The sequence below is a fragment of the Myxine glutinosa genome, chromosome 5, assembly GCF_964187855.1.
Source record: "Myxine glutinosa chromosome 5, kmMyxGlut1.1, whole genome shotgun sequence".
In the NCBI taxonomy this organism is placed as follows: Eukaryota; Metazoa; Chordata; class Myxini; order Myxiniformes; family Myxinidae; genus Myxine; species Myxine glutinosa.
The window spans coordinates 28,015,868-28,042,903 of NC_136265.1; the positions used below are offsets into that span (position 1 = coordinate 28,015,868).

The 27,036-nt window shown below is 46.9% G+C and overlaps 1 protein-coding gene across 1 annotated transcript in view; it reads right to left on the reverse strand.

Moving 5' to 3' along the window:
* Positions 1 to 27,036, reverse strand: part of LOC137427788 (collagen alpha-1(XIV) chain-like) — a 209,656-nt gene that overhangs the window by 131,263 nt on the left and 51,357 nt on the right. The window contains exons 8-16 of the mRNA XM_068117529.2: positions 26,691 to 26,855; positions 23,370 to 23,584; positions 5,917 to 6,001; positions 5,256 to 5,537; positions 4,843 to 5,121; positions 3,832 to 4,104; positions 1,068 to 1,355; positions 680 to 875; positions 446 to 540 (exon numbers count right to left, since the gene is read on the reverse strand). Coding sequence (XP_067973630.2) covers positions 446 to 540; positions 680 to 875; positions 1,068 to 1,355; positions 3,832 to 4,104; positions 4,843 to 5,121; positions 5,256 to 5,537; positions 5,917 to 6,001; positions 23,370 to 23,584; positions 26,691 to 26,855 — 1,878 coding nt within the window. The remainder of the gene's footprint in view (positions 1 to 445; positions 541 to 679; positions 876 to 1,067; positions 1,356 to 3,831; positions 4,105 to 4,842; positions 5,122 to 5,255; positions 5,538 to 5,916; positions 6,002 to 23,369; positions 23,585 to 26,690; positions 26,856 to 27,036) is intronic.

A 27,036-nucleotide genomic window follows, 5' to 3' on the forward strand; every position in this document is an offset into this window, starting at 1 on the left:
CTTCCATATTTGCGGAGTTTTGCAGTTGGATGCGGATTGCCTTTTACCTGGCTCCATACTTTTTACATCCCACTGTGCCCCGAACATCTTCCATAATTTAGGAGTTTTGCAGTTGGATGCGGATTGCCTTTTACCTGGCTCCATACTTTTTACATGTCACTGTGCCCCCAACATCTTCCATATTTGCGGAGTTTTGCGGTTGGATGCGTTTTGCCTTTTACCTGGCTCTCGCTTTTTACCTGGCTGGCCGAAACAGTCGTTCTAAAATCAAAAGGATGACATATGTTATCACAGATAGGAAATGTTCCCATCTGAGCGCATGTCTCTCACAAGCATGGCAGCGAGCACACTCCCAACATGCTGCAAAGATGGATCTAAAACAAAAAAGGTTAAGACAATATGTATCGTTTGCAAAGAAGATGCTTCGTGAAACGCAAGGCCTTACTGATGCTATTAGTGGTGGTGGCTGTCCCTCCCAGAGGTTTGCTTTCTCCTTCCTTGTAGACAGCGTACACAGCCAGTTGATACGCCGTGCTGGGTCTATAAGGTCACAATAAGTGCACCGACATCATCGTCCGACAGCTCAAGAAAACAACTAGACAACGTACGAGGTCAATATCCACATTAGCATCCAATTCCAATTATGTGTACAGCTCAGGTATCCATAAGCACAACTCACCTGAGATTATCAATGTGAGTCTCTGTTGTTGATGCATCCACATCAACCTGTTTGACTTCATTGTCTGGCCCTTTGGTTGGCCTGATAACTACACGATATGATTGAACATTCCCAGGAGATGCAGCCTGCCAGGATAAATGCAAAGATGTAGGAGTCACATCCGTCACATGGAGTTGTTCAGGCTGAGAAAGGGCAGCTGGAGAAGAGAAAGTTTGGGAGAGAACAGAATATTTCAGGATAAAGAAGCAGAAAATTGATTTTAAAATTCTCACACTCATCCTCTCGCATGTCCCCTTCTATTCCCCATCAAAACATGCTCCCAAGGGTTGTTGCTTTTTGTTAACTCTGTGCGTATATCTATATGTCTCTGATAATGGTGACCACGCACCAGTCTGAGTAGTGAACTTCCCAATGATTGGCCGGCCCTCGCCTTGCGCAAACACCGGATGGACAGACACTTCGTACATGGTGTCGGGCTGTAGCCTCCGCAGAGGCATGGTGGTGACTTCAGCCGGTACTGACAGGGGCCGTAATCTTCCAGGTCTGGCTTCATCCTCCGGTCGATGCAGCACCCTGTAGCGCTGTGGTTTGCCAGGCACTGGCTCCCAGGACACCACGGCGCCATTATGCGAGATTTCAGAAAAGGTAAGCACCGCATTATCGGGTGTTAGAGGCACTGTGGGAGTAAAAGGATGGAAAAATGATGCACTTCACAGACATTTCGAGACTGTTTTCTGCTTTCCCCATTATCCAATGATATAATCTCACGATAATTCACCAAATGTCCGTCCGTCTGTTCCCAGGTACCGCAAAAACGGCTGAACCGATCGCAACGATATTTTGGGTGGGTAATCCTGGGACTCCCTGGAGTAAAATAGGCCATATTGTTTTTCCAATTTTTCCCAATTTTTCCAATTTTTCCAAACACGATGGAATAATATTTACCGATATGAACAGTGATGTGGCTTTTATTGAAATTCTACAAATACTGTTTAGATTTTGATGATTTGCATCTGATATGATTCAACGGATGTTTATATAAATCGTTTAAAATAAAAAAAGCCTTCAATTTCTGATATTTTGCCTTTTCATTTGGGCCTCCCAATTGAAGCCCCGCCCGTAGGGCGGGTACCGTTGCTAGTATGATATAATTACAAGGAACTTCAATGCAAGCCAATCACAGACTTTTGTCAACTAGCATTGTCGACTGATGGGTCTTTGTCCGTGCTTTATATTTAAGCATCAAGGAAGGACTCAGCACATGCCATTTTTAAAGTCTTTGCTTTGACTAGGCCAGGATCTAAACCACCGACCTCGCAGTCTCAGGGCGGATGCTCAAACCATAAAGCCAACAAGTCAATGATTTTATTTTCCTTTGTCTCCAATATTATTGATTTCAGGACTTCTTAAATTTTCCCCTTCTATTATATATATTTTTAGGCATCTGCACTTTATTGGAAGAAGAAGATGGTGAAGAAGAAGAGGGAGAAATCAAGACTCTCTATTCACCTTCACTCTTTCATTCCTCTTTTCTCCCGCCTCTGGCACAAACTACCTCACTCCCTTCAATCCCACTCCTCCCTCCAGGTCTTTAAAACAGCTGTTCACCACCATCTCTTATCTTCCCCCATCCAAAACCTTGATCTTTTCTGCCCCCGTTAATTCACCCCAGATCCACCTTTTTGAAATACCAACTTCTTTCCTGGAAGTCCTTGCAGTGTCCATGTGTTTTATACTTCTCCTCCCCTCCCCCCCCCCCACCCCGCCCCCTTCACATGCCTCCTCCCCCCAAGCCCTCTCCCTCCCACAAATCTCCCGATATCCCTGCTCTCAAATGTTGTGTTTGTGTGCTTCCCCTTCTCTCCCCATCTTGTCTACCGCTCCCCTTATTATATGTTTTATGTATCTGTTTGATTTTTTGTGTGATTAATGATAGCTCTTTCACGAGCCTTGATCTTGTATACAAAAAAAGAAAGAAGAAGAAGAAGAAGTTGTATGTTTGGAGGGTCGTATGTTTGTCGATCTTGAAAAATTAGGATGAAAATTAGAGTTAAAATTAAAGTATGAAATCCATGTTTCGACAATATTATGAGTCTATATATAACAGGAGTATGCCTCTGAAAATTTCATTGGTTGTCGTATCATTTTGAATCCAATTATGGCGGCCATTTTTGCACAACTTAACAAAGCAACTCTCTAAATCGCTTGCTCAACTTGCCGATTGGCTAGGCCAGCGGTTTGCAATTAGGCGGTTGATACTTGATACGGCACAACTGGCTTGGAAAGCGATAGCAAGCCGCTTGATATCGGAACACACCCCTGATGCATATTCATCTTGTCGAACACCATTGACCATCCACACAAACACACCAGAGGCGGCGCAATATCATCGGTCGAGATAGAATGACACAATATGGCGGTGTAATGCTGTGTTGGAGCCGTTGAGGATATAGTGGGATTGTCCTGACTGGGGGAGACAATTCCACATACAGGAGAATAGAGCAACAAGGGAGTGCAGGTGAGTGAGACCTTCATCCTGGGAAGTTAAGGAGTGGAAGGTGAGAATGGGCTCGGGAAGCAAGACCAAAAGATAGGCAATACAAAACAGAGAGGCCACAAAACTTTCTATGATTAGAGACCAGCAGGCTTTGTACCTCTGCTTCTTTAGGGGAGATGCAAATGATGTTGAGAGCTTTGGATTCCATGGCATGCAGGAGAGAGGCATGAAGCGGACGGAACAAGCTTAGGAGAGAGAACTACTCCATTAATCAACAGACAAAGGCCTTGTCGGAAATAACAAGTCCAGATTAACTGAGCACGATGTAGTATACCCAGACTACGGCTGGCTTTTGAGGCCTGCTTCATACAGTATGTGGTCTGACAACAGAGGTCATGGCTGTTGAGATCTAGATGTGGTCATGGCTACGGTGAGGCCCAGACATTGACAGCGGTGCTGTGCCAATGTTTTTAGTAAAATTTTAAACGCATAACTTCTGGGATAACCACAGCACCACAGTATCCCCTAACCCACAGGGGCTAAAACTGAAAAGCCTGGTGTTGGCTTAACGATAAAGGTGGCTGGCTTAAGATCTTAGGGTCTTGAGTTCTAGCCCCTGTCGCGCTGTCGCTCATACCCCGTATTTATAGCTTACCTTCCAGTGTTCTGCTTTCCTTCTCCTCAGGCTCCCCGTACCCAGAAGCATACTGTGCCCGAACGGACACACGGTACAGAGTGCCTGGATTCAGGCCTTCCAACAATGTCCTGTACACCCCAGGGTGGAAGCTCAGCTCTACTGGCTGCCCACCAGCAACAGGCTGAGCTGAGAGGCTGTATCCCATGACGGCTCCGAGAGCTGGACCCCAATGTACATTCATGCTGTTTGTAGAGATCTCCGAGAAGAGGAGATTCGAGGGTCGACTCATTTCTGCAACGAGAGTTACAGGTGATAACGGAGGGACACCTTTGGTCGACCATCATGAATCGATCTCCAGTATCTCCATCCAATTCTTAAAGGTTGCAACCATGTCACTGTGTCCCATATCTATCGGACAAAAATGTATACTCTCACTCACTGTGTTCTTAATATCTACGTACGGTACTTGCTATCTTCTCTACTCCAGTTGATCTTGTTGGTCCTTAAGTTTAATATTCATCTTTTGTCGACTTCCCTACTGTTAGCAAAGCTAAATCCAGAAAGACAGATGCTAGGAAGGGAAGAATCCAAAGGATGCAGATCCCTTTTTCCCTGAGTTTTCCGGAAAACAGAATTACACCATCCAAAAAAACCCCAAAATTATAACTTGTTGTCGAAGTTGCCCAATGATCACTACAAAGCTTACTACCCTACCCACAAATGGTTACAGTTTTTAGGGCACATGGACCATCCACACCCTTCACAAAATCCTGCATCAATCTCGCTAGGTAGCCAATGATGCCAGGCCGACTGCGGCTACACACCTTGCGAGCTCTCCTGACAGTTAGCCAGATTTGGTGTTGCATCATTAGCTACCTGGGTCTGCTTAGTACATAAAACACCCAGCGTCTGCGTCCAACTCTATCATACCCACCAATTTCTAAATATTTAAATTAAAAAATGTTTTCTCATTTCATTTCAGATTATATTCATTCTCATTTCCATAAACAACTTCTTTTTACAACCTACCTTCCTCGGTCTTTCCATAGCCAACAGCTGGCTCACTGCTCCGTCCACCTGGAAACTCTGCCTGGACTTGGATCTGATATTGAGTGTTCGACCGAAGACCATCCAGAATGAGGCCAGTTTCATCGGCTGCTGTGACGCGTTCGTCGTAATCACCGACGGAGTGTCCAGGAGAAAAACGTACACGGTAGGCCTTCACCGAGCCTGGCGCTGCAGTCCATTCGACCTTCAAGCTGTTGGCGGTCACAGCAGAGACCACTATAGCAGAAGGGTTTCCAATCTCTGTCATGGGAAGAACAAGAAATAAATCCACTTGCTCTGGTGGTGGTTGTCTCTTGTAAGCGGATGTAGTTTTGAAATAGGAGGGAAATGAGAGGGAAGTGGGAAGCTCGGGCAACTAAGCCACATTTCCTTACCCTCGAGCGTTGAGTGTATTCCCGTCAAATCGTTGCTTTCCCCCGCTGTATACACTGCCATCACGTGTGCCTCATATTCCGTTTCCGGATCTAACCCCAAAAATTCCGTTTCAGTCATCATGGGATCCAGCGATTGCTCCTTGGGTGGATCACTTCCGGGTCTTGTTGGCCGCAGGAAGGCCCTGTAGGACACAAGGCCAGCACCCGGTGCAGCACTCCAGGCCAGACCCAGCTGATTTGGTCCAATATTAACGAAGCGAAGGTCAGTGGGTGGCTGTAAGTCTGCGAGAATGATAGGGATGTGAGGAAGATGGCAGTACGATGCAAGTAGGCCCGACGAAGACACGTGGACAAGAAAAGTATCAGATGGGGTCCGTTTTCAACTCTATGTATTTAAATTGTGCTTTCATTTACTTCCCACAAGGGCCATTCAATGGAGGAAAAGAAATGGAATAATGCAATGGTTGTTTAACAACAGGAAACAGGGAGAGCGAGAGCGGTGGGAGTGGGGGTCAAGAGTCAAGACAGACTTGAATAAAGACAGGAAAAGCGGTTTTTACAAAGTAAATAAATTGATCGAACAAATAAAAATGGAAGTGAATTCAAGGAAACAAGTTGCACAACAGGAAAGTGAGTGTAGACGACAATAAGGCAATCAAACCAGGAAGCGTGGGTTCCACCTCTGTGTATGCTGTCAACCTGCCCGGAGGGCTGCTGACGTTTCCTCGATGTGCCCACAAGGACACCTGTTAACGACAACATAAGGTAATGACAAGCCTTAACCTTCGAGGCTTGTCTAAAATCTCATCCCGCATTTCCAGGTCATATAGCTACGTGACAAATAAACATATTTCATACAAGTGACGGATCCATTATAATGTGCAAGAAGATACAGGAGACCCTCCTCAAGATAAATGGATATGTTCCACGGAACATACATCTTGACGAATGTTTTTTCTGAACTGGGCTTGTACAGGCCATTATTCATCGATATATTTCATATTTATTAATTAACCCATGCACATGAAGCGAAAAGCGAGCTTAAGCAATTGCTTCTTGTCCGTCCATCCGTCTGTCTGTCTGTCTAATCAGTTTATGATCGAGGAACAAAACTTATTTAAATTGAATGTCATATTTTAAGGGTACCTCACACCAAAAAATGGTTTTTATGGACGTCCACGGATGTTCTTTCTACGGCAGCGTTGCGATTTTTTGAGCAAAATCGTGAACACCCGGGAGAGGATTTTGCTTGACCGTGACTGATTCACAGCGGTTTATTACGGTTTAGTACAGACTGCTACGGCTTCGTTGCGGATAAACACGGCGGAGATACGGTGCCTCTACGTTTGCTTGTGGCTCCTTACGGTTCCCAGCCCAGAATATAAAAACGCCCCCCCCCCCCCCCCCCGCTGTCCCCTCATTCTGCTGCTGACTTCCAAGGGGGCAAGACCTATCCAGGAGAGCCATGGACGGAGCACCCGCTGCCCAGAGAGTCCAAGGAGAGGGAGAATCCTTGCGGATGGTTAAGATGGCCTTACGGAGTCTTACGGTGGTGTTACGGCAGTTGCGGAAGCGTTGAGGAGGCATTGAGGAAGCGTTGCGGTCTAGATTTCCATAGCACTGCCGTAATCGTCTTACGAGAGTTTTGGTCTGGACCAAAACTCTCATAAGAAATTACGACCCCTCCCGGACGCTTAAGGATCCATACGAATGCTCCAGGAAGCGTTGAGGATGTCCCAGGTGCCACAAGGAATGCTCCCGGTTGTGCACGATTTTTTCGCCGCAACGCCGCCGTAAACGTCGTAACGACCCCGTAAGGCCGGTGTGAGGGGGGGTTTAAAACACAAATCGGATCATGAATAGGAAGACGGGTCTTTCAGTTTAACGTAACTTGGCTTTGAATTGGTCCCGATTACATATGTGGAAATAGGAAAGTTTTTTGTTTTTTTTACTTTGTCTGTCTGTCCGGTGTATGTTTGTATGACCCTCAAAAAAGTCCACCAATCAGAGCTGAGTCACAGTCACATGGCAAGGGGGCAGCAGAACCTCCACTCAGCAGATCCAAGCCCGGCTAGGCCGTTGTTAGACTATCGGTCTTGTTTTCCTCCGTCTGCTAATCTGTCAGTCAAACAAAATTGAAAATAATTCCAAACAGGAAACCTGCTGTTTTAAGGATGTTACAAAGGACACAAACAACAGGTATGAATTAAATAATTTATTTATCCGACATTTACAATATTTATTTGGTTTAAATTTCATTATATACTTGAACACTGTCGAACACAAATCGCCTTCTTGTCACGTCCAAGAACCTCCAGCTTTGTAGTACTTCATTTAAAATAAAGGTTCAAATGGGGCGGTGTATAAGGGTGGTGGTCAGAACTGCTTCTGGTCTATTTCAATAGCACTAAATCTTTCGGTTTTTTTTTTTTTAACGATTGTTAAAATCATTATCTTACTATAATTCACCAAATGTCTGTCTGTCTGTCTGTCTGTCTGTTCCCAGGTACCACAAAAACGGCTGAATCGATTGCAACGAAATTTTGGGTGGGTAATCCTGGGACCCCCTGGAGTAAAATAGGCTATTGTGGCGGACACAAAAGCCCACTGGCGTGGTGACATCATTCCACGCACCAAGTGGGCGGTGGCCACGCCCGAGGGGTAGGCGTGGCCTCAGGATATACACCGGGCGACCAGCCCGGAAGAGTTGAGTGTTACAGTGTAGTCTTACAATAAAGACGTTCATGTGTTACCGCTTGTCCGCTTCCTCCTTGCTCACAAGCAGCGCGCGTAACGCCGCGCTTTACTGGTGACCCTCGACGTTGGATCTGCCGTAGCGATCCTTCTGAACACGACGCCATTGCAATGGCCAACGACAAGTCAATGGCGATTAAACTTCCCGAATTTTGGGAGGCCCAGGCCGAGGTCTGGTTCGTTCAAGCCGAAGCCCAATTTCAGCTTCGGCGCCTCACCAACGACGACCTGCGCTACTGCCATGTCGTCGCCTCCCTCGGGCCCGGCACGGCCGCTCGAGTTGTGTCCGTCCTTCGCCACCCACCGGACGGCCACAAGTACGAGGCACTCAAGCGGCTACTCCTAGCCACGTTCAGCCTCACGGACGACGCACGGGCCGACCGCCTCCTGGATCTCCCCGAGCTCGGTGAGACGTGCCCGTCGGTCCGAATGGACCATATGCTGTCACTGTTGGGCGACGAAGCCCCCGGTTCGCTATTCCGGGCGCTTTTCCGTCGCCAACTTCCAGCGCAGGTTCGCCTCGCGTTGGCCGGGACCGGGCTAACGGAACCCCGAGCATTGGCGGCCGAGGCGGACAAGTACTTCGCCGCTTCGGACACGCGGGCGAGCGTTGGCGTGGCCGTCACGGCCTTCGACGCTGATGTTCCACAGCATCATCTTCTACAGCACGCTGATGTTCCACAGCATCATCTTCTACAGCACGCTGATGTTCCACAGCATCATCTTCTACAGCACGCTGCTGTTCCACAGCATCATCTTCTACAGCACGCTGAGTTTCAGCAGCATGCTGATACGCACCTCGTGAACGCCGCCACGCCCCGCCCACCGCCGCGGCGAAAACCGCCACCGCGGGGAAACCCGTCGACTCCACCGGCCTGGCGGAGCCAGCCGCGCTCCTCCAGCTCCACCACCTGGTGCTGGTTCCACGCCAAGTTCGGCCACGAAGCTCGGCGGTGTCATCCGCCGTGCTCCTTCAACGGGTCGGGAAACGCCCGGGCCGGCGCTCAATTGTGGCGATGAGCGCCGGCCGTTCGAGCAGCCTGCTGTTCATAACGGACACCTTCTCCGGGCGCCGTTACCTGTGCGACACGGGAGCACAGGTGAGTGTCATTCCCGCCGGCACGTCAGACAAGCACGCCGCGGGTGGGGGCCCCGCGCTGCTTGCCGCGAACGGGACGCCCATCCGTACGTACGGAAAATGCTGCCTCTCTCTGCGGTTTGGAGGGCAGGTTTTCCTATGGACGTTCGTCACCGCCGACGTGCCCATGGCACTGCTTGGCGCGGACTTCCTGTGCGCTAATGGGCTCCTGGTCGACGTCAAGCGCAGACGGCTTGTCCAGGCCGAGACGTTCAGCTCGCTCGCATGTGCGTTGCCCAGCTCAACGAGCGGCTTGCCAAGCGGCTTGCCGAACGATTCGGTTCCGGCCACGTTGGTCTGTACGCTTCCGGCAGCGGACGCATTCACCCGCCTCCTCGCCGGCTTCCCGGCCCTCACGCGGCCCACCTTCTCGGCGGGGGCCGTCAAGCACGGGGTGGCCCATCACATCCCCACCGTCGGGCCACCGGTCTACGCCCGGGCACGCCGCCTCGAGCCGACGAAGCTGGCGGTGGCAAAAGCGGCGTTCGCTACCCTGGAGCGACTCGGCATCGTTCGGCGCTCAGAGAGCGCTTGGGCGTCGCCGCTGCACATCGTGCCGAAGCCCGGCGGGGGATGGCGACCGTGCGGGGACTATCGCCGTCTCAATGACGCCACGACTCCCGACCGCTACCCCGTCCCCCACATTCAGGACTTTTCCGCCCGTTTGGCGGGCAGGTCCTTCTTCTCGAAGGTGGACCTCATACGCGGCTACCATCAGGTCCCCGTCAGGCCGGAGGACGTCCCGAAGACGGCGGTCATCACGCCATTCGGACTCTTCGAGTTCCTGCGCATGCCCTTCGGTCTGAAGAATGCGGCTCAGGCGTTCCAGCGACTGATGGACAGCGTCCTGCGTGACTTGGATTTTGTCTACGTCTACCTGGACGATATCCTCGTCGCCAGCGCGTCCCGCGAAGAGCACCTACGCCACCTCCGCACGCTCTTCGAACGCCTGGGCCAGCATGGCCTGATTGTGAACCCCGCAAAGTGCCGGTTCGGCGCCGCCACAATCGATTTTCTGGGGCACCGTGTCACCAGGCACGGAGCCGTCCCCCTGCCGGCCAAGGTGGAGGCGGTGAAGGGGTTTCCGCGCCCCCGCACGATCAGAGGGCTGCAGGAGTTCCTGGGCATGGTGAACTTTTACCATCGGTTCCTGCCCCGTATCGCCCAGCTCCTGCGCCCCCTGCACGAAGCTCTCCGAGGTAAGCCGGGCAAAGGCGACGTTACCTGGACCGAGCAGATGGACACGGCGTTCACGGGCGCGAAGCTCGCCTTGGCTAACGCCACCATGCTCGCGCACCCGGCGCCCGATGCACCGATCGCCCTCACCACCGATGCCTCGGACTACGCGGTGGGCGCGGTGCACGAGCAATGGGTGCGTGGAGCTTGGCAACCGCTGGCGTTCTTTAGCCGGCAGCTTCGCCCGCCCGAACGCCGTTACAGTACCTTCGACCGCGAGTTGCTCGGACTTCACTTGGCGGTCAGGCACTTCCGCCATCTGCTCGAGGGCCGGGCGTTCACTGCCTTCGTCGACCACAAGCCGCTGATCTTCGCGATGGGCAAGGTCACCGAGCCGTGGTCGGCCCGGCAGCAGCGTCACCTCTCGGCCGTGTCCGAGTACACGACGGACATCCAGCACGTCGCGGGGAAGGACAACCCGGTGGCAGATTGCCTTTCCCGGGCCGTCGCCCACGCAGTCCACCTCGGCATCGACTATGCCCGGATGGCAGCGGACCAGGCCGCTGACCCCGACGTCCAGGCCTTGCGGACCGCCGTCACGGGCCTCCGCGTCACCGAGGTGCCGTTCGACGGCGCGGGCGTGGCCCTCTTGTGCGACGTCTCCCTCGGGCGTCCTCGCCCCATTGTGCCCGCGGGCTGGCAGCGCCAGGTGTTTGACGCCATCCACGGCCTGTCCCACCCGGGCGCGAGGGCCTCCCAAAGGCTGATCGCCGACAAGTTCGTCTGGCATGGCCTCCGGAAGGCCGTCCGCGGCTGGGCCAGGACGTGCCTCGCGTGCCAGCGCGCCAAGGTGCACCGGCACACCCAGGCCCCGTTGGCCCCGTTCACGGTGCCGGAACGCCGGTTTGACCACGTCCACGTGGACCTGGTGGGACCTCTGCCCCCCTCGCGGGGTTTCACCCACGTCCTCACCATGGTGGACCGCACCACCCGGTGGCCGGAGGCCGTGCCCTTGGCGTCGACAACGGCGGCCGATGTCGCGCAGGCTTTCATCGCCACCTGGGTCGCCCGGTTCGGCGCCCCCTCAGACATCTCATCCGACCGCGGCCCCCAGTTCACCTCGGAGCTCTGGGGGGCGGTTGCGCAGGGGCTCGGGGTCCGGCTGCACCGAACCACGGCCTACCACCCCCAGGCTAACGGCCTGTGTGAGCGATTTCACCGCTCATTGAAGGCCGCGCTCCGGGCCACCCTCCGCGACGGCGGCTGGGTCGACAGGCTCCCCTGGGTCCTGCTGGGCCTCCGGACGGCGCCCAAGGAGGACCTGCGCGCATCCGCGGCGGAGTTGGTCTTCGGGCAACCGCTGCGGGTGCCGGGCGAGTTCCTCCCCGACTCCACGGCACCATGGTCCGCGGCACAGCAGCGCTCCGCTCTGCAAGAGACCGCCCAGAGGTTCGCCCCGGTGCCAACGGCATGCCACGGGCACCCACCGACGCACGTCGCCCCGGAGCTTCGCACGGCGGAGTACGTCTTCGTCCGCCACGATGCCCATCGGACACCACTGCGGCCCCCGTACGACGGGCCTTTCCGCGTGCTGGAGACCGGGGCGAAGCATTTCACCCTGGACATCGGCGGTACTCCTGACCGCGTTTCAGTAGACCGCCTCAAGCCGGCCCACCTCGATGTGGACCATCCACCGCCAGTGGCCCGACCCCCACGTCGGGGCCGCCCTCCTGCGGGCGGACCCCCGGCACCGCCCAGCCCCGCCGCCACGGCGCCCCCCGGTCCTGCACCCATCCCAGGGGCAGCCAGGGGCATCCCACCTGGTATCCCTGCACCCCAGACGCCGCCGATCGCCAGGGGGCGCTTCGGCCGGGTCATTCGTCTGCCCCGCAAACTGGCCCTCCAGGTGCCCGGGAATTCTGGGGGGGCGCGTGTGGCGGACACAAAAGCCCACTGGCGTGGTGACATCATTCCACGCACCAAGTGGGCGGTGGCCACGCCCGAGGGGTAGGCGTGGCCTCAGGATATACACCGGGCGACCAGCCCGGAAGAGTTGAGTGTTACAGTGTAGTCTTACAATAAAGACGTTCATGTGTTACCGCTTGTCCGCTTCCTCCTTGCTCACAAGCAGCGCGCGTAACGCCGCGCTTTACTATATTGTTTTTCCAATTTTTTTCCAATTTTCTAATTTTCCAGTTTTTCCAAACACGATAGAATAATATTTACCGATATGAACAGTGATGCGGCTTTTATTGAAATTCTACAAATACTGTTACGATTTTGATGATTTGCGTGTGATATGATTTAACCGATGTTTATATAAATCGTTCAAAATAAAAAAAACTTCAATTTCTGATATTTTGCCTTTTCATTTCGGCCTCCCAATTGAAGCCCCGCCCGAAGGGTGGGTACCGTTGCTAGTTCTATTAAAATTGAAGTAACACTATGTGGGCTATCGTGTTCTATGAACTCTCTAGTTCATTATTTGTTTGTTTATTTGACTAATCTCTTAGGCTAATGAAGGAGTTTGTACATTTACTTTACTTTCTTTAACGTCTGCAATTATTCCCAACTTCTAGTGTGGACGGCCGAGAAACGTTTTTGGCCCAAGCCTTTCCCGAACTTTTGGCTGTACTTATGTTTGGAACAAAGGCGAACAACACGTGATATATTTGGTGTTGGTAGGCTATGATTGGCTGAGCAATATTAGGCAGCCAAGATTTGAGAAGTCCCTATTTGTTTCCTTTTTTTATTGGGGTTGGGGAGCAAATTCAACATAGTGAATTAGTGCTAAAGAGAGTCAAATGTAAAAGTGTCATTCATCTTATTTAATATTCAAAGCTATCTTATCGTGGAATATTCTGAAGGAAATTTGGTCACAAGGAAACTTGGTCACGGAAGGACATTTGGTCCATTGTGCCTGCAGCATATCCACACACGTGACAAGCATACCCACCCGGTGCACTTTGTGCTAATTGCACAGATAACCCCAAGCAAGGAATTTGGCTAGGGTGCTGGCACACAATGGCCTACTCTTCTTGCAAACAAGTCTCCTGGGACAGTTGGCTTTACATCCCAATCCCAATTTTCCTCCCGGTGCAATCTTCAGAGCCGCAGTTTGTTGTCGGAATGCATTACCTCCGATGAAAACCAGACCAAACTACCCAAGAGACAATAATGCTGTCCAAAATCTGTCCTGTGAATTTACTAAACGTTTCAGACATTAAAAATCAATTTTTAAAGAAAACTTGGACATTGTTTTATAAATGTGGAGGAGCATGGAGACTTTGTGAGGTCCATTATGACAACGTGTTATTTCCCTCCAGCTACAGAGATCATGATGTACTTCCAGCGATGTGTTGCAATGGAAAACATTCGCAGATACAACTGAGGTTTCAAGAATTTCATGACGAATCAGAGCACAACAAAGAAAGTTTGACAGTGTTTACAATAAACGGGGAAGGGTTATGATGTGGTTAGAAACACCATGGAATAACCAAGCACGTCAATGAGCCTGGCGACCCCTGGACCAGGACCTGATGTCATGCACTCGTCCTCGGAGCAATAGCATGCCAAGAGAATCCTGCTTGTTAGATTGATTTGCTGCGTCTCAAAAAGGAAAGCTCCAATATGACAACAACACAATCTATCAGAATAATAGTGTTTGGAACCACATAGTTTCCCACATTGATCTCAATTATTTCATTATCTGGGATGCTGGCCCAAACTAGTTGCTCACAGGAGTTGGTGGGGGGCGATTTGGCTGGGGTGCTTGCACAAGTGGGGGGCACTGCAGCTCGATTGGGTTTGGGGGTCAAATTAAAGCTTGCTGGAATGCAAAATGCATTGTGCTTTAGAATATCTTAGATATATGCATGGACAATTTGAAACAGCTGAAAAAAGGAAATCCATCAATTGTGCCGATAACAAAAGCATGTCTTGGAGTTGAATGGTGACATGAAAAACAATGCGTGATGGTATCAATTCTGAAAAATAAAAATAATACGGGATGATATCAATACAAAAAAACAAATACATATATACAAATATATATAAAATATGTGATATCAACACTAAAAGCATAGGGGCAATATTCCTGGTGCTCACCTGATAGAATAAACAGTATCCTGAACGGACTAAAGGTATTTTAAACCAATTTCAATAGTTGCTAGAAGACAGGGCAGCATGTAGAATCATACTAACATAATCATAAGACTTTAAACAACAAACAAAAAAATACCTATGGGGGGCAACCACCCCTCCCACCCCCAACCCCGTATACCTCCTCAGACCCCAATTTTTCTAATGCCGTGAACAAACATTGATACATCACGGGTGATGAAGGTGGTGGTAAAGTTTCATCGAAATTGTGTGTGTAGTTTCAGGGAAAAAGCAAATTCCTATCTTGGGGGTCAAACCTGGATCCACTTTGACCCCCAGTAGGCCCCCTTAAATCCCGATTTTTTTAAATGCCGTGAACAAACTTTAGTCACAACACAACAAATATCATCAGTGCCAAGTTTGGTCACAATCCCTTCAGCGGTTTCGGAGAAGAAGTTGCAAGTATTTACAGACGGACGGACTGACGGACAGACCTGGAACTTCGTTCGTTCCAGGTGAGCTAAAAATAGTTTAAAAAAATTAAAATAATACGTGATGATATCAATACAAAAAATGAAAATAATAAAAACAATACGTGATGATATCAATACTAAAAAAATGTTTAAAAAAATAAAAATAATACGTGATGATATCAATACTAAAAAAATGTTTAAAAAAATAAAAATAATACGTGATAATATGAATACTAAAAAAAATACAAAATAATATTAATACATGATACCAATACAATTTTTTTTTTTTAAATAATACGTGATGATAACACGAAAAAAATTAAAATAATAAAAACAATACGTGATGATATCAATACTAAAAAAATGTAAAAAATATAAAAAGAATACGTGATGATACGAATACTAAAAAAAATACAAAATAATAATAATACGTGATATCAATACAAATTTGCTTTTTTTAAATAATATGTGATGATATCAACACTAAAAAAATTAAAATAATAAAAACAATATGTGACGATATCAATTCTAAGAAAAAAGAAATAATAAAAAGAATACGTGATGATATCAATACTAAAAAAATGTAAAAAATAATAAAAAGAATACGTGATGATAGGAATACTAAAAAAAATACAAAATAATAATAATGATACGTGATATCAATTCAATATTTTTTTTTAAATAATATGTGATGATATCAACACTAAAAAAATTAAAATAATGTGTGATATCTGCAATAAAAATATATAATATTTAAAAAAATACATGATAGCAATAAAAAAAAATTAAAAAACAATACATGATGATATTTGATGATTTTCTCTCAAGAGTGAATCCTCAAACCTGTCTCCCTCTTCCAAATCCTGGTTGCGTCTTGTCATATCTGTTTCTGGTGTTTGTTCCCCCTCCATCCCCTCACTTATCTCAAATGGCTACGCAGCTGACTCCGCACGTGAAAAAGCTGAATGCCTCAACTCTGTCTTTGCCTCAAAATCTTGTGTCCCAAACCCATCCCTCTCTGTACCCACCGTACACAGTCGTACCCAGCTGCTCCTGGATTCTGTGTCCTTCTCTCCTGACAAGGTGGAGATGTTTCTGCCAACCCTCCACTCTGATTCTGCAACTGGACCTGACGATCATAAGCCCACGGGTCCTAAAATCCTGCTGTGCGGATCGTTCACACCCTCTCTCTGTTCTCTTCACCCTCTCTTTTGCTCAAGGGCATCTGCCATCAGCTTGCAAATCAGCCAACATTACTGCTTTACACAAAAAGGTGCAAAAACAGATCGTTGCAACTACAGACCAATCAGCCTGCTTCCAATTATCAGCAAAGTCATGGCATCCATCATTGCATCATTGCGTCATATCAAATCCTTCCTCTTCTCCAATGGCTTGATCTCGGATCATCAATTTGGATTCAGACCAGGTCATTCTACTCTGGCCATGCTGCTTCTGCTGTCTCAACAATGGATGGAGGTCCTCAATGTCAAACAGGAAATCAGAGCTGTCTCCCTTGACATATCACATGCATTCGATACGGTCTGGCACCCAGCTCTGCTCACCAAACTCTCCTCCTATGGTATGCATGGAAATCTCCACTCATGGCTTGCGGACTTCCTCTCTGGTCGTAGTCAACGTGTGGCCATGAATGGATTTCCCTCATCACCCCTTCCTGTTCAGGCTGGAGTTCCCCAAGGCAGTGTTCTGGGCCCTGTGCTTTTTCTAGTCTTCATCAATGATCTCTCCGACTCTCTGGAAAATCCTCTCTTCCTCTTTACTGATGACTCCACTCTCTGCCGCTCCATACCTCATCCCTCAGATCGGCAGTCTGCAGCCACCTCACTCTCTGCAGACCTGGACAAAATCACAGACTGGTCAAACAAGTGGAACATGTCTTTCAATCCTCACAAATCTCACACTCTCATTTTGTCTCTCCGAAAAGACCATCTGGACAACCCTCCCATCTACTTTCTCAACATTTCTCTCCAAGAAGTTCTGTCACTAAAGCTCTTGGGTCTCACAATCTGCCATGATCTTTCCTGGGAAAACCACATTTCCAAGCTGGCCTCCAAAGCGAGTCGCCGACTGGGCATCCTCAGTCGTGTGAAGTCCTTCCTTGGCACACCTGAGCTCCTTACCACACACAAGGCTTTCATCCGCAGCTCAATGGAATACTGCTCTCACCTCTGGGCTGGTGCTCCTGCCTCACCCCTAGCTTGGCTTCACACTGTTGAAACCAAAGCTTTCAGAATCTCCCCTGATGAAGCCAATTCTCTGGGCCTTTCACTCACTCTGTTCTGTTGGTGGTCTTTCTGTTGGCAGGTTGGTGGTCTTTCTGTCTTCTACCGACTTCTCTCTGGCCCAGCCCTGTCTGTGCTCTGTCCCCCAAGTACTCCTACAGGTCTCACAAGATTTGCCAGCAACCCTCTTCTGGTGAAGCTGCCAAAATCAAGACTCTTTGCTCACCTTTACTCTTTCATTCCTCTTTTCTCTCGCCTCTGGAACAAACTCCGAAACTGAAGGTCTCTTCAATCACATCTTTTCTACCCCTGTTATTTCACCCCAAATCCACCTTTCTGAAATACCAACTTCTTTCCTGGAAGTCCTCGCTGTGTCCATGTGTTTTTAACTCTCCCCATCCCACCCCACTTCCCACGCCTCCTCCCCCCAAGCCCTCTCCCTCCCACAGATCTCCCGAGTCCCTGCTCTCAAATGTTGTACTTGTGTGCTTCCCCCTCTCTCCCCATCTTGTCTTCCGCTCCCTTTATTTTGTCTTATGTGTCAGTTTGTTTGTTTTTGTCATTAATGTTAGCTCTTACACGAGCCTAGATCTTGTATACAAAAAAAAATAAAAAATAAAATCATTACTAAAAAATATTAAAATACATGAATATAACAATACTAAAGAAAAAAATACTACATCATGATACTATACTAAAAAATACTACTAAAAAACATTTCATCAATATAAATAATAACTAGCGGGGTCACCCGTGGGATTCCCGCATGGATGTGTATGGCGAATTTTAAATATATGTCGACTGTTATTTTAGGCGGTGTATTTTCGTTTATCATCATGGCGCGATTTAAAAAAATATATCTCTGCATTTTCCTCTCCAATACCTCCTCACACTTTACACACACACCGGCCCATGTTTACATATACACACACACACACATATACACCCACACACATATACACATACACACACACGTACATCGACACACATGCACACACACACACACACACACACACACACACGTACAGACACATATACACATATGCACATATGCAAATATGTATACACATATGTATCCACATATACACATATATACACATATATACATCTCCATACATCTCCACACACACACACACACACACACACACACACACACACACGTACAGACACATATACACACAAACACACACACACAGACATGTATATACACATACAACAACAACATGCATTTTAAGGCCATTTTCCCTGCTAGAGCGGGGGTTAGCCTACATACACATACACACACATATATACACACACACACATATTCACGCGCACACACACGTACACACACGTACACATGTCCCACATGTATATATCCCACATCCCACATGTATATACATGTTTAAAGTGTACGTGCCCTTCCCCCCTCCCCCGCCCGGCAACGCTGGGTACTTCTGCTGGTAACGAATAAAATAAAAACGAAGAAATAGGTGGAATTGGCTGAAATTCGCTCGGTGAATTCACGCGGTGTATTCGGTTCGGCTCGGTTCACTCGGTTTAAAGAAAAAGCGATAATGTCGACATGTTGCTGTCTGTGTCATGTTGGGCGGTGTATGATACTCGTTGGCTGTTGGGCGGTGTATGATACTTGTTGGCTGTTGGGCGGTGTTGTGCGGTGATATGGTGTATTTTAAAAAATATATCTCTGCATTTTCCCGCGTTGGTGACACCGAGTCGTTCTTCATCGATCGTCTCATTCATTTTGGAAATGGAAGTTTCCACGCAACGCATGAATTGTCACGATCCTCAAGAGGAATTTGTCTCGTAATCATCAAATGATAAATGGCAAGTAAATTATATTGTGGAAAATTAAAGATTTCAAATAAACCTATTTAAAGTGTATGCGCACATAACTAATAAAAAAAAAGAAGAAATATCTCTCGGTAATTTCCTGAAACATATTTTACTTCCGGCTAATATGTTGAATGAAATAAAAACGAAGAAATATATGTCGGCATCATTGTTGACGTTTTTGTGACGACTATCATCAAACGAAATAGTAATATATCATAACGGAAAAGCAAAAGCGAATTTTTAATATATATCGACACATTGCCGGCGGTGTCATGTTGGGCGGTGTATGATACACCATGACGCGATTTTAAAAAATATATCTCTGCATTTTCCCGCGTGTGTGGATTGTTCTCAATTATTGCTGACACCGAGTCTAAAAGTAAAACCATCGATAAAAATGAAATCATATGGTGAGTTAGATTGGAGATAAAGGCGTGAGAGAGACTCAATGGCCTTGAAGTTACAGGCCTTTGAGAATTCATTTCGTTCTATAAACGGCAACTTTCATCAGATTTTCTTCCCGTTTTTTTTCAACCGAGTCTAAAACTATGTTAGCGACTGTGAAAAATGAAATGATTTATCGAATTTGATTTGAAATAAAACTGGGGGAGAGCAAGACACCACGGGCCTACAAAACAGGACTCAAAGCTATGCGAGTTAATAAAATGGTGGATATTTGTTTATAGCCACTCCCAGAATGGGTGGAGCTATGGGTGGAGCTACTCTGCAAACCGAGTAAGCCACACCCCGGACAGACACCCAACAGATAGACAGACAGACAGACAGACAGAATCATCTACGGCTATTATATAAATAATAATACGTGACGATATCTATGAAATATTTACATTTCAATAAAAAGGATAAAACAACAATAATATCAAGATTTTAATTTGTTCGGTTTAATCAAATATATATGTATGAAATATCAATAAATACCGACTTGCGTATTGGTAGCAATCAATTTCACATAAAAAAAACTTGTTTTTTTCAAAAACAGTTTCCAGAATGTAATTTTCAGAATTTTCAGAATTCAGAATTTCAGAATTTTTCAGAATTTTCAGAATTTCAGAATTTTCAGAATTTCAGAATGGTATCCGGCCATCGCAATACAATGCCACCCACTAGTTAGAGGGTAGGAATTTGGAATTTTTTTGGCAATGTTGCAGTTGATAGCTCGCCTACTCCACGCAAAGCACACCATGGGGTCTTTAACGTCCACCAACTAACGTTGGCAGACGGGATGCCCACTTAACGTCCATCCGAGGGACGGTACACGCATTGATGAATCACCCTGCCTGTGAAACAAACACCGAACTGACCGTTTATAGTTGGGTCGGGATTCGAACCCAGGCGAGACAGCCTAGAGGCGAGTATGCATCCTGTCAGAGTTATATCCACTTTCAATACTCATGCATTTGCTTGCATGAAGTTTGGCAAAAAAGATTTTTCAAATGAAATTGAAGCAGTGACAAAACAATCGTCGAGTAATATATCCGGCAGCTGCTAGGCCCAACCTCGTTTTGGTGACTTAAGTTTTTTGGATTTTTGGTGAATTTTACTAGACTTCTGTCAGCATTGAGCAATTTGAGATAATTAGCATAAAACAAAATGGCCACCAAAATACCAAATTTCTTCCTGAACAAATATCCAAATAGTCCAAGTATTGTCAGGCTGCTAAATATTGTACAGGGTGTTCCTTAAGTCTAGAACCAGAGGGTAAAATAAGTGATTAATGATTCTTTCGTTTAAGAATGATTTTTTTCATGAGTTTTTCGTTTCTTGCAGGTGTCCATGATGGTTTTGGATGGGGGAAGATAAGCTACATTATGGCCATTTGAAACGACATGAGCTAATTATGTACAGCTTTGCATCTTACACAGATAGTCCTACATGGATTGGTCAAGCTAGGAGGTTATATATATATATATATATATATAAACGCGAGTTGTCTATGTGTTTGTGCGTGTCCAGTTTTTGTGTGTCCGCGTTTTATTCAGAGATGGCTGAACAGATCTTCATCAAACTTTCAGTGGTTCATCAATGACTGCTTGGGAGTGTTTTAGGCCAAAAAAAAAAAAAAAAAACTTTTTTTTTTGGAGTTAAAAAATAAAATAAAAAATCGCTCGATGGTGCCGAAGCCTTTTTAAATTGACACATTCGCATAAATAAATAGAAAACAAGTACACATACATTCAAAGTACACCGCCCCATGCCAAATAATTAAATATGCTGCAGCGCGGCATTGCCGGGGCGCCTCCGGCGCCCGGCAATACCGCAGTGCAGCTCATTGAGGCTGCATTGGGAGGGAGAGGTGTACACTAATTGATTGATTAATTGTATAATTAAAATCAATAAAAGATTATCACAAAATATTTTCATAATCAATTGGCTAATTGCATAACTAAACCAGTAGTGCTTCATCCGAAGACGTATCTTTTAGAAATTTAATTAAATAAGTCATTTATAAAAAATCAAATAATTAATTGATTACTCAATAAATAATTAATCGATTAATCAATAAATACTTAATAGATGAAATGATTAATCAATAAATAAAAAATATCCTTGATAGCCACATCACTTGGTCACTCATGTCCAAATATTAGCTTCCCAGCTCAAAAGGTGCCTGAGATATTGGCCAAATGAGAAAGAAAATAAATAAATGATTAATAATGAAAATAAATAAATAATAATCATAAAAAAATTAAATTATTAATCAATTTGGTCAGAGAACACATAAACTACCACTATTTCATCAGAATGTGTAACTAAAAAAAAAAATTTTTTTTTGTCATTAATCGAATAATTAAATAATTAATCGATTAATTGATTAATTAATAAATCGGAAATATCCTTTGCAGCCAAATCACCTGGTCATTGGCATGTCCAAATATCAGCTTCCTAACTCAAAAGGTGCCCGAGTTAATAATGGTCAGAAGAGAAATTAAATTTAATTAATTAAATAAGTACTTAATTAAACGCTAATAATTAAATAACTCCTCAATTAATTGATTATTCAAAAAACAAAAAATACCGTATTTGACAAAGGACTTGCTCACTACTGTGCCGAAATTTCAGCTTCCTAGCTCAAAGGATGGCTGAGATATCGTCCGGACAACCAAGAAAGCAAACAAGAAAGAAAACAAACAAGAAAACAAACAAACAAGAAAGAAACCAGAGTGAAAACTGAGTACTCTCTTTCAGCGTGCGTCACTGCCGAGCCCCCTTTGGTGCCCGGCAATGACGATTTGCAATGCCTGGAGATGGCATAGGAAAGGAGCGGTGTACAACAATTACCAGACATTTGAATACAAATAAATCAAACAATTCCGGAAGTGTACGAATTTGGTAGTATGGCTTCTTCTTCCTGATCGGCATCACACTTAACTCAGAAACGTGAGCCACATTCACTCAGAAACGTGAGCCACTCCCCTTCCTCTCCTGCCTCCCCCCTCCCCTCCCCTTCCTCCCCCTTCCCTCCTACCCCTCCCCTTCACCCCTCCCCTTCCCCTTGCTCCCCCCTCCCCCTCCTCCCCCTCCCCTCCTGTCCTCTTCCCCCCTCCCCTCCCCTCACCTTCCCCCCTCCCCCCTCCCCCTCCTCTTCCCCCCTCCCCCTCCCCTTCCCCCCTCCCCTCTCCTCTCCTACCCTCCCCCCTGCCCTTGCCAGGCCACCCTCCCCCCTGCCCTTCCCAGTGGCATCCCAGGCCACTCGTATCTCCTCCCCTTCCCCCCCCCCCCTCTCCTCCCCTTCCCCCCCCCCCTCTCCTCCCATTCCCCCCTCCCCTCCCCTTCCCCCCTCCCCCGCCCGGCAACACCAGGTACTTCTGCTAGTATATATATATATATACACACACACACACACACATATTTAACTCCATGCCCTTCCAGCCAAAGAAGGCAGCATAAAGCAACCATGAAAAGCTACACAAAGAAAGCCCTTTGCTGTTTCAATCTCTATCCAGGTTCCTCTACAGCTACAAACGTTCACGAGTAGTACGTAAATGAGGATTCCAAGGCGCTACATGCCCCCTCACCCCCCAGCCACGAGACCCATTTCATCATTAATTAGCGAATCATCACCGACATTGTAGACAGAAACGCGCACCACCGAGGCTCCCAATCAATACCAAGTGCAATATGCCAATAGTGGTCAACATATAAATATCCAAAGCACCAAACACTTCCATCACCCATAATTGGAAGGAACAACCAATCAGCTCTCATATAATCTATCATCTGTGGCTTGGATTCCAATAATAGATACATGGTACATGTACAAGCAAGTACTGCTATAATAATCAGGCTACTTTTATATTGTAATATATCATAATAATTACACCAAGAAGGAAGTGTCACGAAAAGAGACATCAGAAAAGGACAACAGACTGGAGACCTCATAGGCAGTGCCTGGAGAGAGTTGCTCTAGAAGGGCAGATATTGCATTCGACGGTAAGTCCTGCTGAAGCCCGGAGTCAGGACTACTGCCGGCCGGCCACATCGACAGTCGGTACGAGGTGATAGGTTCTGCGGGTTCATCCCAGGCCACTCGTATCGAGTCAGGACTCGCTTGCACTATGCGTAACTGTGGGGCCTCAGGCTCTGCAATCTCTGAAAAGGGGTCAGAGAGCAGAGCAATCAGCAAAGTCAATGATCCAACTTTAAAATTATTGTGAACTAGAACGACACTCGGTAGAGCGCATACCTCCTACCATACGGAACAGTTTATGTTTTGTATCTCAATGATAGGCGGGATGTGGGATTTGCATCCGGACCTGAACCAAAATCGAATCGGCTTGTTCTTGTCACCTACCCAACTCATACACCAGGTTTTCGTCCAAATCCATCCACAACTTTTTGAGATATCTTGCTCAGCAAGAGACAGACAAAGAGAGAAACAGACAGACAGATAGGGGTGAAAACATAACCTCCATCCACCTTCCGTGGCAGAGGTAACTATGACTTTTGAATGAATTACTCGTTCATTAATTGAAGACTAACGAAATCGTTTTTAAACAAGCATTCTGAGTATTGCGCTGCAATACATGTCCCCTACCAAAGTTCAAAGTGCCATAACTTTGTCAAAAATGATCGAAACGTCATGAAGTTCGAACTTGATCTTTAACTTATCATGAGGAAACCATGTACCAAGTTTGAAATCATTAGCATTAAGAGTTTAGAAAAAAAGTCCGGAAAACTGTTCTTTGCGTGACGGACTGACGGACTGACAGACAGAGGGACGGCGTGCAAACCTATAGTCCCCTCCGGTGTACACCAGTAGGGGACTAATAACTAGTACACCCACTCACTATGGAAGGGTCATGCTATTATCTTAATTATTAAGATAAATAGATTGCGGTCGATCTAGGCTCTAGTCTGTTAGTCTATGGTGGATGCAATAATTAACATATAATGCCTCAAAGACATCAGGATCCCTCCAGATTTCTTTCAATTTCGGACTAAACAGCAATAGCGACTGTTTAGAAAAATAATTATACGTGTTTGTGGTTCATAATTTATTTTTTTTAACTTCTTTCTCTACTGTTACGGTCTGTGACCTTTCTTTTCTTCTTCCCCCCCCCCCCCCCCCCATGAGTTAGACCAAGTGGTTTGTTCCATGGGTATAAAGCAAAGCCTATGATTGGCTGTGGGGGCAGGGGAGGGGCCAGGAAGGTCATTCAGAGGAAGCAGTGGCCATTTTGGAAGAGGTCTCATGGCGGAGTGGCTTTTCGTGTGCTGGTAGGGGTTTCAGCGGAAATCTCTCTACATGAAGGTTGACTTGTGCTGGATCAACCCCTGCAGCCCCCTCTGTACCTGAAGGTTGACTTGTGCCGGATCAACCCCTGCGGCCACCTCTGTACCTGAAGGTTGACTTGTGCCGGATCAACCCCTGCAGGGTTTGCTCTCTGCACCTGACGTTTTTTTTGTGTTTTGTTTTTTTGTTTTTTTTTGTATACAGAGTCGAGGCTCGTGAAAGAGCTAACATTTATCAAACAAACAAATCAAACAAACAAGCAAACAAAGTATATAAAAAGGGGAGCGGTCAACAAGATGGGGAGAGAAGGGGAGGAAGCACACAAACACATCATTTGAGAGCAGGGACATCGGGAGATGTGTGGGAGGGAGAGGGCCTGGGGGGGGGGGGGGGCAGGATAGGTATAAAACGCAAGGACACCAAGGACTTCCAGGAAAGAAGTCGGCACCTCAAAAAGTGGATTTGGGGTGAAATTAGCGGGGGTAGAAAAGATCAAGGTTTTGGATTGGGGAAGATAAGAGATGGTGGTGAACAGCCGTTTTAAAGACCTGGAGGGAGGATTGGGATTGAAGAGAGTGAGGGAGTTTGTTCCAGAGGCGGGAGAAAAGAGGAATGAAGGAGTGAAGGTGAGCAGAGATTCTTGATTTTGGCAGTTTAACCATAAGAGGGTTGCAGGCAGATCTTGTGCGACCTGTAGGAATATTTGAGGGACAAAGCCCAGAGAGAGCTGGGGGAGCAAGGCCGGAGAGGAGTCGGTAGAAGACAGAAAGATCACCAACCTGCCTGCGGTGAGTAAGTGAAAGGCTCTCGGAGATAGCGTCATCGCGGGAGATCCCAATGATTCTGAATGCTTTGGTTTCAACAGCGTGAAGACGAGCTAGGTGTGAGGCAGGAGCACCAGCCCAGAGGGGAGAGCAGTACTCCATTGAGCTGCGGATGAAAGCCTTGTATGTGGTGAGGAGCTCAGGTGTGCAAAGGAAGGACTTCGCACGACGGAGGATGCCCAGTCGGCGACTGGCTTTGGAGGCTAGCTTGGAAATGTGGTTTTCACCACAAATGTTCCACAAATGTGAAATGTGGTTGACTTGGATTAAACTCTTGCCGATTTCTGGGCCTGTATTGGAGCCTACCGCTGGGCCTGCATTGGGTCCTACCGCTGGGCCTGCACTGGGGCCTACCGCTGGGCCTGCACTGGGGCCTACTCTCGGACCTGCCTACTCCTACCCGCTCATGCTGGCCTACTCTGGTTTTTCCCTCTTTTCTCCATTCTTTGTTTCCGTTTTCTTTATGTGTAGGAATAGATTTTGATTGCCATAACCCCTAAATAAAGCCTGTGTGATTGAAAGCTTGGCTTGGTGTGCTTCAGGCCGTAACACTACAGCTTGCCCTACAATACACAACTATAAATTATTTATTCACGTTAACATGGCGTTTTTCCAAGGAGGAAAAACACCCTTGGGGAGAGGGGATATAATTAGTATCAATATTGTTTTGTAATAACATTAATATTATGCTTTTGTTATGAATGTTATTATTACTTTTGTTGTTATAGAAGCAGCCTTGGAAAAAGGCCATGATTAGCTTTCTGGACACGGATATACACCTCAACACGGATTTCGCCCAAGGTGGAAAACTGCCTTGGGGAGGGGGGAGGGGGGCAAATTAAGTAACTACAACCTCCATCGTGTGAACCTTAGTCCTCCTGTCAAGTTTGGTTGAGATTGGATAAGTCACGACCGAACGTGTCATGGTCAGACAGACAGACACCAAATTGCATATTTTAGTATGATTACAGCATTCATCAATTACTCATATCATGATAGCAAAGTGAGGCTCAGACTTGTACACAACCCAGAAAGCTAAGGCCGTAAATGCAAAGGGTACAGATTGACATTTACATGCATTTATGCTCCTCTTTTCTTCCCTCATCATCCCATCTTATCTCTCCCTCTCCTCTCTCACCCTCAAACTCGATGCCCATTTGTCGTGCAATGGAAGCACAAATGCGTCGTGAGAATTCATCTTCTACTCCAGCCAGATTTCTAAAATCCGGAACCACGAAGATGTGATCGGATGTGGGGAGCGATGCTATCTGTTGCAGCTCCTCCTCGTCTGCTGCCTTGATGCCTGGGCAGAAAATATAAAACAGAACGGTTTAGGAAAGAAGAGGAAAAACTCTTACACTCCAAAAAAATTACAAAAAAAGTCAAGGAATGGATGAGACATTCTTTCTACAGTTAAACATTTAAACTCCAACAATGGCTGCAAAAACCTGCTTCCTTCGGCAGTGTTGCAACGATGATGCAAG